The 19,620-nt window shown below is 33.2% G+C and overlaps 1 protein-coding gene across 1 annotated transcript in view; it reads left to right on the top strand.

Annotated features, from left to right (window-relative positions):
* LOC124359306 (MFS-type transporter SLC18B1-like) overlaps positions 1 to 17,042 on the top strand; it is a 32,453-nt gene extending 15,411 nt beyond the window's left edge. Inside the window, exons 3-12 of the mRNA XM_046811934.1 lie at positions 514 to 587; positions 4,111 to 4,258; positions 4,714 to 4,782; positions 5,581 to 5,698; positions 5,834 to 5,949; positions 6,102 to 6,307; positions 7,104 to 7,199; positions 11,847 to 12,015; positions 15,141 to 15,360; positions 16,454 to 17,042. Of these exons, the coding sequence (XP_046667890.1) occupies positions 514 to 587; positions 4,111 to 4,258; positions 4,714 to 4,782; positions 5,581 to 5,698; positions 5,834 to 5,949; positions 6,102 to 6,307; positions 7,104 to 7,199; positions 11,847 to 12,015; positions 15,141 to 15,360; positions 16,454 to 16,608 (1,371 nt within the window). The 3' untranslated portion in view covers positions 16,609 to 17,042. The remainder of the gene's footprint in view (positions 1 to 513; positions 588 to 4,110; positions 4,259 to 4,713; positions 4,783 to 5,580; positions 5,699 to 5,833; positions 5,950 to 6,101; positions 6,308 to 7,103; positions 7,200 to 11,846; positions 12,016 to 15,140; positions 15,361 to 16,453) is intronic.
* The last annotated feature ends 2,578 nt before the right edge of the window (positions 17,043 to 19,620 follow it).

Here is a 19,620-nt window from a genome sequence, read left to right on the forward strand (position 1 = left end):
ATAAATAGGAAGGTAGGAGTCCAGTGGAAAATCCTGGAAGAACCTCTCAGGTTTAATCTTAAATTTAAAGTTTGTGGGAGACTCCAACCAATGAAAATGTACATCCCCTGTGTCTCTTGGAAGATTGACAACTGTGCACTATGCATTAAGGGATTATATAGAACTTAAGAGACCGAAATGAAAATTATCTTGGAAGGGTAACTTGGTTTATCGTTAGTAATCATTCAGTATGTAGAAATGTATAAAATTTATTTTTTGTTTCCATTAAATTATGATATTGCAATCATTAAATTTTATTATGAGTTATTGTAATTACTATAATAACTATAAAGCCATAGCTATTGTTATCAAAACGTTTGGTCTGGGAATTTATAGGTTTGAATGGTATTAACCCCTAAATATTATGCCTAACCTTTAGGAAAGATTCAAGATTAAGGTTCCTGGCATATTACGTTCCAAACTAAAATTACTATAGTAGGTATATTTTGAAAATAACTGTGGTCTGTGTTTCAGATACATAGGCTTGGGCCAAAGCTTATGTTCAATGGCGGCATTCTCACCACAGGAATTTGTGCCATACTCTTTGGGTGAGTCTTTTGTAGTTAATATAATCAATAATACGTTATCAAAATAAACTGTATTCTGTTGTGTACATTGCTGCCTATAAACAAAAAGAGAACAAAGAAGTTTAAGAGAATACTTTTCTGACAATTGGAGTACCATGTAAACTAATATAAACCAATATAAACTTTGTATCATAACAGTTTTTTATTGTCATTGTTGTAATGTTTGATCAAGATTTGAAAGAGAGATCTTGCGTGTAAGAGGTTCTTTGGCCCTTATTATGTTGAATTATTAAAAACGAATGATCAAACTTTATTCTTTGAAAGTGAATTTTTTCAACCACAACAGCTTGCTATAAAAATTCTGTATTAATTACAAAAATACGAGTACTCTTTCTTGTCATTACTGAACGGCGACGATAACCATGTTGACTTTTGTTTTAGAGCGTAGACATTGTGTAAATCGAAACTTACAGGTTACTTAATTGTTTGAATTTTACTATCTTATTTTTTTAGTTATTTTAAATATATACCATGTATATTTATTGTTCTAACAAATTATTTCAATACGTACGCTTTAATCGGTATACATTTAAGATAAAACTACAGAAGAAAACCCTATCCATACAAACATTGTTGCAAAAATTCTTTTGGCAATGGAAGGATTATGTATGTATGATAATTGTATAGATACTTGCCATGATGCAGTGATAAAATAAATCGGTAAAAAAACGTTACGGCATACCCAGTCATGTATTTTTCCCCAGGTGGATAACTAACCTAACACATATGGTTAACTAGAATAAATCATATTGCTTTCAATTAAACACTGTTTGGATTATTATAAAATTGGAAACCCTATACAGCCGCTTTAACTGTAAATCAAAATAGTGAACTTTATAACATAATTATTTGTTGCTACTTCGTGATCAAATTAAATTGGTTTATGATGTTTTCACCAAATCACCTGGGTTTACTGAAGGGTTGGGAGATTAAGAATATTTTATAAGTTGAGGCTCCAACCAACTTTTCAAACTTAACTTTTAACTTTTTCAAATGGAATTCTGAACTTAATCACGTACATGGATAATAATCTTATAATCTGGTAACAGTTAGAGGTGTGTTTTAACTAGGAAGAGCATGCGGGAAAAATATGTAATGTTTTTGTAGGCAAGCAGACGTAATTGATTTCTTAAAAATACAATGTGACAAATATAAAAACAGATGTTTCATATAATTTTAAAAACTTTTAACATATAATACCAAACAAATACCCATTAAATAAAGGTGATCCATATAAGGGCATTGTTAACAATTCGAAACTATTTTATAGCTAATTAAACTTTTACTAGTTTATTTATGTGGTTAAAAAAAATTGTAATTTAAACATAATAGATTATTTACGGTTTTAATATTATTCCGCGTAAGTGTAACTGTACAGCACTTCATAAATGTATTACGTCTAAGAGTATCATTAAATACATCATTATGAAATAAAGTGTAAGCGATATTTATAAGTTTTTCTCAAGTTAACTTATTAAGTTAGTTAACTTGTTAAGTTAACAAAGTGTCAAATTCCTAGATACTTACATAGTTAAAAGTTCTCATAGTATATACATTTAAATCTACTCATTTCATTGTTTAGTTTATTTGAATCCAAAGTAATGATAATTATATTTTTCTTACTGTATCAACCTTTTACCACAGACTTTGTTTTGAGTCAGAAGTGTTCGATGTCCACAAAACATAAACATTGCCCAAGTCGACCTCTGACTGGTTATCAGGTCAAGCCCGGCATGTCACCAGATTAGAATTACTCGTGACAGACAGGCAGAGCAAATTTACACAAATAGCCTTATCTAAAATGTGTTCCTATTAAAGGTTTCCCATAATACTTTATACTCACATACGTTTACTTTGTTTGTAAAACAGTATCCTTATTAGACCACATGACGGAGAGTTTGTCTACTTAAATCACAGTTATTTTATTACTGTTGATTGCATCCATTTAATATTATCACCACCTTCTTCTTAAGGTAGTGCAATTTTTGTATGGTTATTTTATGTCATAAAACTTTGGTTACAGCCCTTTGAAAAAGCTTTTCCTGAAGACAGACAAATACTTTAACATTATAGATGATACCACAAGAAGTTTTAGGCATTTCAAGCATAATTTGTGGATAGTTTTAATCAGGGCCAAAGGAAATTGTAATGTTTCAGTGCCGGCATGATCATGACAAATGGGTTAAGAGAATACTATGTTTATTTTTCATAAAAGTAACCATTTCCTTTAGAGATGTTTTACTAAAAGCTATTTTCATTTTTTATTATATAGCTATAAGTACTTAAATTAATAAAAAAATTATATTTCTCCCTGCTGTAACTCATGTTAAATTTTAAACTTCAGCCCTTCTTACTTAGATCTAGTTATAAAACTGCCTATGTAGTCTATTTAAATACTACCTTTAAATCTGTAATAAAATCCAAATATTGAGTCAATAGCACAACCTTAAAAAATGTTGACCTAATTTTGTTTAAAGAATATTGTATTGTGACATAGATTCTCGGTTTATATATGCGGAAGTATTATAATAAGCAAATCACTTTTAAATCTTCAAAATTATTTTGATACGGGGAAGCAAGAAGAGCAATTGTGAATTTTCATTGATTGCGCTCTAGCGCAAAACTACTTCTAGTAGGCTTTTACATTGAACTACGAAAGTTAAGTAAATTCTTCTTATAAGTATAAGACTCTTCCAGAAATCCTTCTAAAGATTGAAGAGGATCTTTCCTTCCGTCTTTTTTCACAGAATAACCCAAATAAGATGATTTAAAACCTCTAGGAGCTAAACCATCTGAGAGATTATAAGAGATTTCAGCTTGTACTTGAAAGTTGTTCAAGTGGCAAAAGGTACCTTTATGGGACCTTGTAATAAACAGACCTACCGAAACCCTGGTTTCTGATTCTACTGGGCTTCTGGAAGCATGTACAAACATATGGCCTCTAAGGAAGGTTATTGCACCAATTAGGCGTTTAAAACTTCCAGCCATCTTTAGTGTCTTGGACAAGGTAGGAGATTTAATTCTATGAATTCATTTGGATTTTTACGTTTGTCCTTTTAATAGTCTCTTGAATACGTGGGTCATGGATAATTTCCAATTACAATTAACTGGTCTCTAGGTGTCTACATCATCAAAATACATACTTCCCTACAAGATTTAAATATCTTAAACCTCTAGAGATGCTTTAAAAATACGTTTTGTGATTTTTTAACAAGATCACAACACAAGAGATGGATCTTGAACTACGACTTCATGTAATGTTTGCTTCACAAAATTCCATGAACTGAAAAACTTACACAATTCTATTATGATCAATGCTGATTATATCACAATTTTAATATATTCCAAAATTCCATAAATACAAATTTTAAACCTTTTATACTATCATTTTTAACGCTGCATGTCAAAAATAAATGTAATTTATATAAAATCATAGATCTGAATGTTTTGTGTTTTTAATGCCAGATTATTTGTATGTTTGCAGGCTGCTGGACAGGGTGGAGGGGCACTACCCCTTCATCGTTCTATCCTTCGTGATCCGAGTGGTGGAGGCGATGGGGAACGCCGCCTTTCTCACCGCTTCCTTCGCCATTATCGCCATGGAGTTCCCGAACAACGTTGCCACCACATTCGTGCGTACAAAGTCCGATATTGGATACAGAATTATGTTTTATAATGTTCTTCAGTGGTAAAGATTCCAAACTTGTCTATAAAACAGTTTAAATCTGCTTCTGATTACAAAATGAATGATCTGATTAACGGAGAATTGCGGCAAAACTAACTGCATAGTCACTGATTGCCTCAACTTGATTTATTATAAAATGGAAAAAATAGATTAAAATTAAATTATTAATAAGTTACTGTGTTTTATTTTCGCACTCGGTTTCTTTTAAATAAGACCACGTTTTCTAAAGACCATGAGCTTTGGGCTCTTGTTATGTTGAGAACTACATTGATATAAAAAAACTTTTTGGTGGACCTCCAACTACATTAGATCAGAAAATTACTGATGCTGATGAGTAGGAGGCACAAAACATCTATTTTTCCTTTTTAAATAATAAAAGGGTAATGTCGCCATTGATTTCAGGCATTCCTAGAAACGTTCTTTGGCCTTGGACTGATCGTTGGGCCTACCGTAGGCGGTGCACTTTATGAGGTATGTCATCTTACAATAAGTCTGCTTAAAATAAGTTTCTAGTCTCATATATATTCAAAGCCACTTATTCAGGCCTCTAATTAGGACATGTTACAGAATCATATTTCAATTAATTAGCAATGAGTTTTGTTTTAATTTCCAATATCCCGTATATTGTAGTAGAGTTCAATATAGGAAAATTATAGTTTTGTTAAACAATTTTATTTAGCTTTATAATTATCCCTCCCTAAATTACTATTACATATAAGTTTTGTACATGAATAACAAATTTTTGTATTATAAATATATTATAGTAAAAGTAATTACACCTCTAAATTATGTGTTTCAAAGTGCGGAGTACTTTTAAATTTAGTTAAAAATTAATTAAGATTTTTATTTGACACTTTTATGTTTTAAAAACAATGAAATAGAGTTGTTCTTTGGTATTGTTTATTAAAGACTTTAATATTTTAATTCTAATTGTGAAAAACTGACATTCTAATGATGCAGCTAGCATTTTCGTTCCAAAATATCAGAGAGAAAAGTACAGACACGTGAAACAAGTAAATACAACATTAAATGTACTATAAAATATTGTTATTTTATTTATTTTAGTGTTACGTAAGAGGTTTACACCGTATACACATTTTTAAAGTGATTAAAACTTTATCCCTTATACAAAGTACAGCATAAATCATTGTGCATTTCATCTATAAATAAAAACTGTATTTACTCAGCTAGAAGTAAACAGCAGAGCTTATACATTTTAAGGAAATTGAAGTCATTGATGCTAACTAACATAGTAGGTTTTATGTGCAGCTCGGAGGATACCAATTGCCCTTCATGGTGCTTGGAACAGGTCTGTTCCTGGCGGCGCTTATGACGTTCTTGGTGTTGCCGGGGCATTCGGACCAAGATGTGGAGGGAAGAACCGGGGGTAGGTGTCTTCATGCAGCGTAATAAGAGTCGCATGCTGACAGAAATACATTTTTTACAATAATATCCCATAAAATATCATAATCCTCAATTTCAAAGCTATAATATTGTCTGTCAATCATTGCCCGTATTCCAGCCAGTCTCCTGCAAGTTTTGAGGATCCCAGGCGTGTTCCTGGCGGCGTGCAGCATTGTAGTCACATCCCTCAGCATCAACTTCCTGTCTGCCACTCTTGAACCGCACCTCAGGCAGGTCAGATCACGTTTATACTTATCTTTCAGTAGACAATTGTGTTTCACTATGTTTTGTAAAATATTTTTGCTATTGTTTGCTTCTTATTAAGCTCCATAAATGTTAAGGTATGTTGTCTACTATGCTCTACTTATACTGTCGGCTATTTACAGTTCAACTTCAGCCCCATGTTGCTTGGTGTGATGTTTGTCATCAATGGGGGAACGTATGCCGTGACTGCACCCTTCTGGGGCTGGTTGGTAGACAAGAGGATGAAACCGAAGACAGCGATCCTGATTGGCTGTGTCCTTCTCATCATCAGCTTCCAACTCGTTGGGCCCGCTCCATTCTTGCCCAGCCCGCCGCCCGGCTCCACAGAGTGAGGCACACCAGAGACGTAGCATAACACATACCCGAAAGGCTTTAGTCCTTACGTATATTTACGCTACTTTCAGTCTTAAACTCTTGATAGTAATATACTGTATAAGTGTTGTATCTTTTTTGACATTTTTGTGCTGAACGTAACGTAATATGACGTGTAAATGAGTAAACCCTCTATAACGGGATTATCCATATGCATTTCATTTGTTTTAACTCTTGGTTGCCGCCGATGAATATAAAACAGAAGACTTTCATATTTCGGTTAATAAGTGGTTCGAATCAGTTATACTCCCAATATTAAACTTAAGCTTTAAATATACGGAATAATTTTTGTGGTAATTAGACAAACTCAATAGCTGACATCAGGTTTTTATTAGTGTATTCGTTAAAATATAATAACGGAAAATTAATAGTGATATTTAGTAATCGGAACTCAATCTGGTTGACCTAGTGCAAACAACAATTTGAACTAGATTAAGATTAGGATATGTTGTGGGAGTAAAGGGTTTTGGTGTCATGTCGAACCACACGGAAGAATCCAATCTTTCTCGGTGAATAATTTCCATATTTAGAGAAATAACACTGGGGTAAATGCCTTCATGATTACAATTAAAATGGTATAAATCAAACAATTAGTTAGGCATGTAAAACTTCATTTGTTTCTAAAAAGGAACGTTTCTAGAATGTATTATTCGTTACCAGTTTACGATTATTGCTGACCACGTAACAAAGCATTAATAAATTAATCTTAATGCAAAAAATAAGACTCTTACTGATGAATCGTTTACTTTCAGATTACTAGTCACAATCATCATTGGTCTGGTGATACATGGACTGAGTATCGCGTCCCAGCTCGTAGCCTGCTTCACTGATGCGCTTAGAGATGCTGTGTAAGTAATAACATTGGTAGTAAGTGACATTAGTATAGAATATCACTCAACGAGCTGTATAAGATGTTTCTTTCTGTTTCTCTGCCTATCTGTCGATCTCCGGCCAAAAAGATCTCTAAAACAGTCTAATATATTTAAATATTTCTTTAGCTTTATTCGTTACTGGCAATAGTGAGTTTGATGACGGTGTATATCACACCATAGAATTTGACTAGGTTAGTGATTATTTTAATTAGATCTTACGAATAACCCTAATGGCAACGAGAAAACCGTAGAATAAATAAATGTAAAATAAAATAAGTAAGATCATACGACAAAGTAAGTATTGTAGCCTAACCCAACACATGCAACATCGTCACTTTGTGTGTATACATTTTTACTCACACACTGTTATGAAACCATCCATAATGAATAAAAATGCGAATATAATACGTCTCTTATTTCTTTAAATCTTTAATCTTTAAATGTTGGTTACTGCATACAACAGAATGAGTTCTTGATTGAGCATACCCATCCTCGGGATTTGGCTGAGCTACTTTGAAGCGTCAGTAGGCTAACACAATTTCATTTTGTCTGCTCGAAGTTGTAAAATGTCTTTGTGTATGTTGCTGTATGACTGTCAGTCTGTTCATCTGTAACAGAACATCGTTAGAATAAATAATATATTGACTTAACATTTTGCGTGCAACTTAAATGAACTGTGTTACGTGACTCTTGGGGAAGCGTATTCCTGCCTTGTAATACTTAATGTTCTGTCATTTGGTATTTTCTGCTACCGGAATACAAAGGGAAAAGTTGGCTAAGACCTAATAGGGTATAATGTAAGCTCTAAGGGAAAGGGAAAGCTTGAATACGCATGTAAGTGATTGAGTGTTGTAAGTTGATTTAATCTTAGTCTTTTCTCAGTATGTTTATTTTATTCCCTCTTAAACATTGACAAAAGCATTAGGTATTGTGATATTTAATAATTCGTGGCTTTGAAATAGTTTTTATATTAATTAATATCGATATTAAGATTTTAATACAACAATACGGATAAAAGAATAATGGGCTTAAAATATTTCTTTAAGCTCAGTTATATATATAGGCAATTGTTGATCATAGAGAGTTTTGATCAAACAAATTATAGTTTTGAATACAAATAGTTTAAACTAGCTATTACAATAAATGATTAACCCTTTTCTTAGCATGTAATCATTTAGGTATATCATCCTGACATTACTGCTCTCGGTATTGTAATACATTCACTATTTACTGCCAAGAAAAGCGTTTAAATAACACGTCAATACTATATGTTTTGTAATCTATTTTTGGCTGATCGGGTATTAGAAATAACTAAAGATAACTATTTATACGTAAGGAGAATAATAGGCCACACCAATTGTCGCGTAACAGGCTTCACTGAGGTTACATACACATTTTCAAACCTACAGTCCAGTTTGTTAAAATGTTTATTAATTCTCCTTTTTTTATGGTTGCTATCATGGTTACCCTTAAGACAAATGTAATAATGTTTACTACCGCTCAGCCAAATCTCATGCATCGTCATGTTCGATAGTTAAATTAGATTTTTCTAGTCAATAGGTCAGTTCGTTCTTGAGATGCCGTTTCGTATTACAGACAGTAACAGACAGATAAATTAAATGTTCTATCCTCTTGAGAGATAGGCTTTGCTAACGCTCAGCCAGTTATGTGTGTAATTATGTGAGTGATAAGTAGTCATAATTACCTAATCCTAGGACAAATGAACCGATTAAAACTTCCGAAACATTGATTGCGATTATTTGACTATGACATTGGCGAGTGTGTCTACAAGCCGAAATATGTAAACCTAATATCTTCAAATTCGACACAATTTCCTTGTGGGCTATATTGGATTGACTCAATAATTGCCAAAATTATACTAAAGAAAATTACGGTATGGAAATTCGTTTTAATTGTTGTTTGTACAGATACGAGAACCCATGCGTGTTTCTGTAATCAATTTTAATTATTTTTAGATATACAAAATTCAAATTTTGTTACCTCTTAAACTACGCCATATTCGAACGGTATCTGTTTCCGTATAGAAGGAAATGGTCACACTAACTGCTTCTATATACTTACGTCACTAACTTTTGTTTATAGTAGCTCCCTCCTCCACCATAATAGGTAACAATAGTTTTTGCATGAACCATCAGGAAGTGGTTTGCTTATGTTCAGTATGGTTTAAACTATACTTTTAACTGAAGCGTAATATTTTTATATCTACAAGTTTTTTTTAGTGAATAGTGAACGAACTTCACAAATAATATAACAAATTATAATTTAATTTATTCCTTAGCCAAAAATATTCTTTAATTACGACTCAAATATATATATATATATATATATATATATATATATATATATATTTGTGTATGTGTTTTAATCCATTTAAAGTGAAAAATTGTATATATTTAATATTATGGAAAATAATATCACTATTTATTTTGCCATAATATTTATCATGTATTACAAGTAAAAATTATTATTTGTCTTCATTTTCTCGGAATTAATCCGGTCCCCAATGTCATGAGTTTTAAATACCGTTGTATGGGCGATGAAAATTGTTAAGCACTCTTTAAATTGTTACAAAAGAATTGTGAGGCCGATCTTCTGGGACTCTTGGACATTTAGCAAAAATAACAAGTTTAATTGAGATAAAGAGGTAATCAAGTTAATATACGTGTATAAAATTTAAAAATATCATATCCAGTTCCACAATCCTACAACATTCAATGGAATCTAGTATTACTTGTTTCTTTGCGCTTTCCAATTCTTATGAGTTCTGATGTAATCCATGCGACAGATACTTCGTTACAGTTAACAATAGGTCAGCTGATAAAAATTCCAAAGCCTAGAACTGTCTGTGTGTTATCTGAAGAATTGCCCTTTCGTTTAGTTTAGCCGTCAATTTACTTAACAATTTGATACCGCTTTATCTTAGTTTTTCACTTCTAATTTTAACATAGCGTCGCTTCACGCATGATGCTATAATACACATTATAAGTAGAGTCAGCGTTATCACTGATAATCTATGCGGATGACTGTGTAAGTCAAGTACGTCTCCAACTTAACATTATCATGGGCAAACAACGAGGAATGATACGAAGCTTTTTCAAATCTTGTCATATCAGTCAACTTTATTTTATTCTTCAGTTCATTTAAGCTCTCCTCTGATCGCAACGCTTCTGGGCTCGGTGTATTTCTCTCCATTGACTTAGTTATCCTCTATCTTTGTGTTTTCACCCAATTTCTAACCTCCCTTCGGAATTTATTCACCATCTGAAGTTGGTGCAATCAATTTTATAGAGTTATATTTCTACCAACAAATATAACTTGTGTATTCCCCATGTAACAGCCAAAAAAGATCTGTATCACAACTATAATTTATTATACTTACCTTAATTTCCTAAAAAGATTGTCTTGTCGCAGAGCACACGGGTTTCCCAACAACATCGAGAGGTACCAGCTTATCTCTAGACTGTGGACATCCACGTTGTTTATAGAACTAAATGCATGCATTCAGTAGTTTGCTGAAATGGACTTGAAAACAAACCAGTCCAAATAGAATGTTGTACATGTTTGCCTTAGGAATAACGTGCTTTCAGAAAAGCCAGCTATATTTTTATGATGCCCTTCTAGAGGAAAAATACTCTACAGAGTTTCTAGGATTGTTCCTTGACAAAAGATTGATCTGGGACGATGACGTCGACAATATGTGTGCTAGAGTTTTAGTAGGCATATACGCCTTGCGTGGCGCAAATTTATATTCCCCCAAATTTAAAATGGACTAATGTGGCCTAATTCACCTACCCTTTGCATATGGAGTGAGACTTTGAGAAGGCTGTGCCAAAAGTAAATCTGTGCGATTCTTCAGACACCAGAAAAGGCCGTCAGAATAATTGGAAAGTTAAATTACAGAGAGTTATGCAGGGAATCTTTAGGAAACTTGAATTTCTGACTTTACCTTACCTTTACATATTTTATGTGATCATGTATTGCAAATCAAAATGCTCTTTGATCCGTTGCGGAGACATTTACAGACAAGAAGCAGAGTCAATTATCAAGCCCCACATCACGGGGTGACGCTGTTGCTGCATCTGCCACAACAAGTTAGTGTCAGATTGATCAATTAACTCATATAAAACGCATATTGTTGTCCAGTGCGTTCTACTGTGTCGATGAGTCCATAATAAGCCGCTGGACTTTATGAGAGCCATAGGCATGTGTGGAAATATAAGTTTGCGTGCGTGTGTAAATGAATAACTATTTATAAGTAATTATTTATTGACGTTTGTAATGCAATGTACAATTGTGAAAAGCAATAAAATATTATTTGATTCGACTCCTCGCAGGGCGCACGGTTTTGCCAACAACATAGAGACGTACGGGTTCATCTCTGGCTTATAAACATCCACCTTTGTTAAAAGATTGTGTCTTGTTCTAGAGCGCACGGGTTTCTCAACGCCAGACGTACGGGTTCATCTCTGGCTTATAAACATCCACCTTTGTTAAAAGATTGTGTCTTGTTCTAGAGCGCACGGGTTTCTCAACACCAGACGTACGGGTTCATCTCTGGCTTATAAACATCCACGTTTGTTAAAAGATGGTGTCTTGTTCCAGAGCGCACGGGTTTCCCAACAACATCGAGACGTACGGACTCATCTCGGGACTGTGGACATCCACGTTTGCCTTCGGCGCCTTCATCGGACCATCAGTGGCTGGTTTTCTGTACGACGCCATCGGGTTCCGCAACAGCACCGTCTTCGTTGTCATCTGCGGTGGCATATTGGTGAGTCACATAGTTTTAATTCTTAGATGTCATACTTTTATGAACCAAACTCTCTTCTGCTCTTATCTCACCAGTTATGCTAATCTTGTTATATCATGTAAGTTTTTCCGTTCATGTTTATTAACATAGGGATGTTCTACTTGATGTATTAACTGACTTGCCGCATAATGTTAAAAAAACATTACATGATTTGCTTAACATCGTCACTGTGATTGTGTGCGGAGTGATCTTGACTAGTGCGCAAGACATGCGCCCTAGGGTGACTAATTAAGTTGTTACATTGCGAATGATAATTCAATAAAATAATTTATGCACGAAAATGGTAAAACCTATTTCCACTTCCGTAGTACACGTTGCACTTGCACACTTCTAAAGTCTATACCTTTGACCTGTCCTCATAGTTCTAATTACACTTTTATACATGGGAAGCATTTACCCGTTTGCAACTTTATTTTAAGACACTATGTGCATATTCTTTTTGAATTGCATTCGAAGTAATCCTGAGATAAGTGATAGTCAATGAAAGATATTCCGATCTCTTGATCCATTTTAGATTTAAGTTTAATGATGGGGGACACTGAACTCAGAGACAGAAACTGTTTTTATAAACGCCTCAAAATTTCTTGAATTTCTTTCTAATATTTAATGATATTTTATTGAATAGATCCAACGATTTCAGTAACAATTGACCTATTTTAGGCCAGCGTGAATAAATGCGATGTCTAAAGGGAGACTAAAGTAGAAGTCATTAGGTTTTCACTTAAAACACTTCTGATGTGTGTGTGTTTTAGTCAATCACTTAAAAACTAATAGGCCGATTGTACTGAAATGTTACGTGGTCATTATTAGGGGTTAACATATAGGCCTATTCCTAATTAGAAAATTCTTCCCAGCTACGCCCCACTGGTCCCTAAAGTTGTAAAATCCAATCTTGTCTCTAGAGTTACATGCACGAGATTCAATGAAGAGATTAAATGTAATCGTGTATTCTAGGCAAACATTGTTTTATAACAGTCAAACATATTTTTAACTAAGTTAACCACTATATTATAAGATTTGTCTTCACTTATAATAATTCAAGCATACAGTGATCTTGTTAGTAACACTTATTATTTCATTATTTTCTGAAACCATTATTTTTTATATTCCTTATTTCGAATTTAATCTATGCCTAAATTTCAACTTTATGTTTTTTTAACAATACATGTAAAAGATAAGTAAGTGGTTATTTGGTTATTGTGGATAAAAGTTGTTATTTTTTATAATATACAGTAATGTATGAAGTTTTGGTAGCTTAAGCTCGGTTCAGTAAACAAACTTCAGGTATAAGCCCAAAAAATGTTCTTCCTAAAACCAACTATTTTGCCCAAAACAATGTTTAAAGTGACTTGCTCAGTTATAAAAAGAATGCTTATTTCCACATAATTCGTATTGGAAGTAAGTACATTATTCATAATTTTTTCCTTTATTCTTAAGCTACAAATTTTAAAGAAATTGTTAAATTCCTTACTCCTAATTACTATGAGCACAGTAACATTACAATTAATAGTACAAAGTAAATCTAATATTTTCTAATTTTATTTATATTATAAAAACAATTTGAAACGAGTGAATAATTATAAAATATTCTAGTACCTAACGTGGAGAAACCTTTTTATAATGCTATAAATAATTAGGTTGTTGTTCATGTTTACTAAAGTTAATTAAAATATTCGTATAATTATTATTGCTATTAGTGTACCCTTTTTGTATATTTAAAACACAGCGCCTACATATATAGCATATCTGTTGCAGTACGGTAGTGTATAACAAATAGTACGTCACGTTTTAGCAGGCACTGTATAAAGTAACAATTGTTTACACTTAATTGATTACCTATTTTTTAATTGAAAATTATTATTTAGACTTATTTATTACGTAGGAGGAGTTCCAATATTATAATATAAGCAAGAATTATAATTATGCAAGAGTATTTAACCTTAGCCAACAAAACACCGGAATTATCTCCTGAGGCATGGGTCCCTCAGACCCACCCTTGAACTTAACAGGTCATCGCTACTGAATATAAGTCTTGCTGGAAATCCTAAATCGTGTCTACTGTACTAATACTGTACTGTAAAATATTCACTATACTATTTATACATCAAGTACATATTGCTGCGTATAATAGTTGTACTAACTCAATGCAAATTGGTATATTTAGATTTATTAACATAATTTTGTTCTGTATAACCACAGAATGATAATGTTACATTTTTGTGCATTAATGTGGTCTCAACATGTGAATGTTTTATATTATGTGCGTAAGAACCCCACAGGACCTTTTTTAAGTCGTGACGTTATCTATCATTCTCTGTTGCTTGTTGGTGCGATACAACTGTTGATAGAATTAAAAAATTATTAACAACTTATTATTATTGACCAGAAAATCTGTTTATACTTTGGGCCTACCCTTTATGCCCTTACCGAAGACATTAATTGTGTTGTCTCTTGTAAAGCTTTTAAAGCCAAATAAAAACAGTTTTTAAACCATTGTAGTAGTTTTAAAATGTTTTGGTTGTTTAAATTGTTATTAGTTTCAATTTAGTTAGGTATGTTAGTTTTATGTCACTTGTACCTATTGTAAAATATGACGCGAGTTATTCTGAAAAACGTTTTTACGAAACGAGAAACGCTCTTAAATAAAGGCGTTTTTATTTATTTTATTTAGTTATAGAAAGGTCCTAGAGACATAATATGCTCTTTGTCCACGGATTTTGGGATAAAGAGGTCAGTCAAAATTAAAGGTAACATTATAGCATTTTTGCATTGGTATTTCTAATCATAATAGAAACAGGAATATAACAGAATAAACAATCATATGATATTTTATCACTTGGCATAATGACATACATAATAAAGTCACTATGTTGGATAGCAAACCTTTCATTACATTCCGTCGGGTCCTTCCACAGTCTGTAGTGTCGGTTTTTGTTTTAGTGGTTTGTATATATATAACATTATTTTCCCAATATTTTGTAAACTTTTGATAGTCCAATAAAATTTATGAATCCACTTTTGATATTGCAAACTTTTACTTTAAGGAAAATCTGTGTTCACCTACTAGAGACAATCTGTATGTTTAGGGAGTATTTGTGCTGGTATTCCTGATCTGCACGCGGCCTAAGGGGTTGTACAAAGAAGTGCTGCCGGACGGAAGTGAGGAAGACTTAGTCAAAAAGTCACTAGGCTCCCAGAACGGGTTATCAGACCAATATCACAACTTCATGGGATCCTCTCAGAGTATTTCCTGTGCGCCCGGCATGTCTGGCTACATCACGGGCAACAGTTACCGTAACAGACTAGGTTAGTATTTCAAAATACGTATAAATATCTGAACTGCTATAGACATCAAGTTCTATAAATTCTTTAAAGGATTATAAACTCATATTTAGAAAATGAGAATAATATATTTCAGTTTTATAGTTTCGATTTAAGAATATTTCATGGAAGTCTGCCTATTACAACCACTCGTCATTTCAGGAAGATTTTTGGGGTTTCCTCCAATGATGCCTCCTCCCCACATTCGCAATACCACCATGATATACAAATAGATTTATACTATATAAAGCGAACTATAATTGCCGTAATTTTTAAAGATACAAACCAAACTTATAAGAGATACAGTATTAATTTCCATAGTGCTTGGATGAGTTCGTTACCAATAAAACTGTTCAAGATGGTGGCATTCTCATTCGTTCGAAAACTTTAACTCAGTTATTTTATAATATAATTATAAAATGACAAGCGTTTTTTTTTTTTCAAATAAATAAAACGTTTCATATTTGTTTCTAAATAACTTGTGTCAAATCATTATAGTTCTAAACTAGGAACAAGTTTTCAACATTGTAAATATGCCTCGTATCCATTGTACGTTCTTGACAATAGCTATTTATTTGTCTAGCTATTGCTATTCATTTTCTATTGCGTTTTATGGGATTATGAGTTTCATTCCTGCTTGAAAAATAGGGATGTCAGTTTTAGCGAATATTCAAAAGTATATGAGAATATTTTTCTGTATATTTAAATGATTGTTAAGATATTGTTGTGAACAAATAAAGGCCTACAATTGTCTTGTGGTACCACAACCACTCTACCAAACCCCCTTTCCCTCCATAATGCACGATATTGGTGTTGGTGTAGGTGGATGTTACACAAGACCAAGGGTAATCACCCTCCTTGCCCACTTGATTCGCACTTCCTGTGTCAAATGTGTAGAAACTAAAAAACTAGATTTTCTGGGCATCAACACAGATTATGAAAATTGATCTAATTTCACAAGTAATTCTCCTAAAACTCCACAACAGTTCCAAGTGACTCCTTATCCTTATCCAAGATGTATGGTATTTTAAAATAGATTGTGAAGAAACCGGAGTAACAAAAGTTTTTTGTCCTGCAGGTGAGTTGCACATGAGGCAAAGTGACACATTGACCCATTACGGCTCCAGCTATGGCAGCGTGGACAGACGTGCCAGTCTGGACCAGCGGAGAGGGTTCAGTCCGAGGGGGAGTGTCGACTATCGTAGTGGCAGTGGCGTAGAGTCCGCGGCCTGACCAAACCACTCTTTGTCTTTAGAGACCACTCTCTTCTCCGGTTAACGGACGTCATCTGCTCTCGATCACATCTCGGGTGCTATTACCAGCTCGGTTTCGTGCACTCTACATAGTTTTATCGCGAAGTGATATAAAAACGTTTGTTATGTTAAAACGTATATAATTTAAAATTTATCATAGTTGTTATTTATTATATCCTGTTACTTGTTTCTTTTAATTATGTTGTGTTGTGCTTTTTAATGAAAGTTTTAAATGTTTTCCATATTATTTAACTATAATTTGTCTTCTTTTTAGATACTAGAAAATTGTTCAAGAATAATTCTCTAGAATTAAAAATCAGTCATTGAATTCACTATGCCTAAAACACGTTGTATAGTTAGTTATTTTTAATTGCAAAAATAAACACAGTATTTTTTATGAAGGTGAAAACAATATTAACGTGTTGTTTTCAATTTTATTTCAATAACAAACCTTAGTTTTGATATATTTCAAGCCTTAATCATGTTCGCAGGTATTTAAAAAATAAACTTTCTTATTAGAAAATGTTCCTTATAAGTTAGAGATTTAAAGACCTTGATTTAATTATAATAGACCTTATACCACTCGTGTTTAATATTTTTACAAACCTCATGTATCTTATTTTCAACGGTATCCCAGACAGTTCATAATGGATAGCAATTTAAATTTTATATTAAAAATAATATTTAGTTTAATATAGGTACTACATATAGAATCCAACTATTAAAATTGTAAAGCTGAAGTCAAGAAATATTTTTTTACATCTTGTTATTGATATTTGACGACACCAGCTGTGTTATTGTTTATTTACTTTAAAACGAAAAACGAATAAATTTCCTAATACAATAGTAACATCGATGAAGTAATATATCTAAGCCATTCGGAACCTTTAAAACTATGTTTAATATTCAGTATCGTACAGCTAACTGTTTTAATAACATGTGTTTTTATTATTGTATAGGCTTACTAGTATCGTATACTTTGCATGCAATCCGATCATTGTTAGGTAAGCTTAGGCAAGAGGAGACGATTCCAAGTTGTAAATATTATGGTGTAAATAATGATATATTGTATATTCTTTTAAATTATAATAATAATAATCTCTTTATTGCATTCTTTAACGATTTTTACATCGTATCGCAATCGTCAATAGTTTGTCAATTTACACGATTTTATCTACACATTCACGCAACCTCATACTCACAATTCATACAATCAATCATTCAAGACACAATCGCATTGACCTCAGATCCAGCACTCTCAAATATCCCAGCGGCTTATCATGAATTCATCAACAGAGTAAAATGCCTTGGACACCAAAAGGAGTTTGAGACGCGTTTTAAATTGATTTTGATTATTGGAAATTTTGATTTCTTCAGGGAGCCTGTTGACACCAACTTCTTGCGGTAGATGTTGCGCTAATGTCAATTTGCGTTGATGAGTTCGAAAGTTGTCCCTGCCTCTAGTTTCATATTGATGAACGTTCCTGCCACGAATCAAGGTGCACCTTGATCTGCAGTACATGATCACCTCAAAAATATAGAGACAGGGCAAAGTCAGCAATCTCAACTCTCTGAAATTCAAATTTTCAATGATTCTGAGAGCTTTTTTCTGGAGTCTAAAGACGCGTTCCATTTTGTTTTTTGCACAACTTCCCCAAAGTCTTATTCCATACGCAAAATGAGGATGGATTAGGCCATAGTAGGCCATTCTTAAAACTTCTGAGGAACAAAATTTTGCTAGATTGCGCAGAGCATAAATACCTGAGCTAACTCTAGCACAGACCCTGTCAACATGATCGCTCCAGGTCAGTCCTTCGTCTAGAATCATTCCCAAAACTTTGTGGAATTATTTTCTTCGAGAAGTTTGTCGTCCATAAATACGGCCGGACGCACGACTCGATCATGCTGACGAAGGCCGAAATTTACTACAATTGTTTTTGACTGATTTGTTTTTAGATTCATTTCAGTGAAATACTGAATGCATGTGTTCAATTCCATGAAAGAGGTGATTTCCAATTCTTGTATTGATTTACTTTTAAAACAAAAAGTCGTGTCATCGGCATACTGAACCAGTTTTCCATGCTGGATAACTGAATTCAATCCGCCGACATAAATCAAAACAGGAGAGGCCCGAGGATAGAACCCTGAGGAACACCGTGGTCTATTTTATTTTTGTTTGAAATGACGTTCGAAATCTCCAAGTACTGATGTCGATCCAAGCGATCCATAAATGCGGGAGACCTCGAATGCCACATTTCTCCAACTGGTGCAACAGTGTCTCGTGGTGCACGCAATCAAAGGCTTTGGACAGATCGAGAAATATGCTAAGCACATGTTCTCGCTTATCCAGACCATCGACAACATTGTCCAAAAGATTGTTCACAGCGTCAATTGTGGATCTATTTTTTCTAAATCCAAATTGCTCTGGATTCAGAATTTCGAATTTTTCCAGAAAGCTTTCAAGCCTTTCGTGGAAAGGTTTTTCAAAATATATTGGCTGCAAGTTTTCACCTTTACTTCTTCTGAAAACTTCACGTCAATTAGGATTTTCTCACAATTTTAATAAACGTGAGACTTTGTATGGATTGTGAATTTATCTAATCTATAAAACTTTCCATGTTTTTATGCAAAATAACTAGATTATGCATGTAAATTCTTTTGTAATTATGAATGTTTTCTTATTACCTTCGTATTATGAAATATAATTTATTCATTACATTTCTTTGTTTTATTTAGATTTAGCTATCCTAAAAAACTAGTGCACAAACTAAGGGCATGTATATTACATATCTGGCATTTCCAATTGCTCATATTGGTTTCACCTTATTTGTGCAAGTGAATTGTCAAATTGTAAACTAAATGATTAGTTGTAAAGGAGCCTCTAAGCACAAGGAAAGGGAAACTGGAAGTTATCTTGTAGTAACATTATCACTATGAAACGGTCGATATTGTGGTCTCGACGATTCAGAAGATTGAGAAAACAACCGGATCG

Source organism: Homalodisca vitripennis, chromosome 4 (assembly GCF_021130785.1).
Source record: "Homalodisca vitripennis isolate AUS2020 chromosome 4, UT_GWSS_2.1, whole genome shotgun sequence".
Lineage (NCBI taxonomy): Eukaryota > Metazoa > Arthropoda > Insecta > Hemiptera > Cicadellidae > Homalodisca > Homalodisca vitripennis.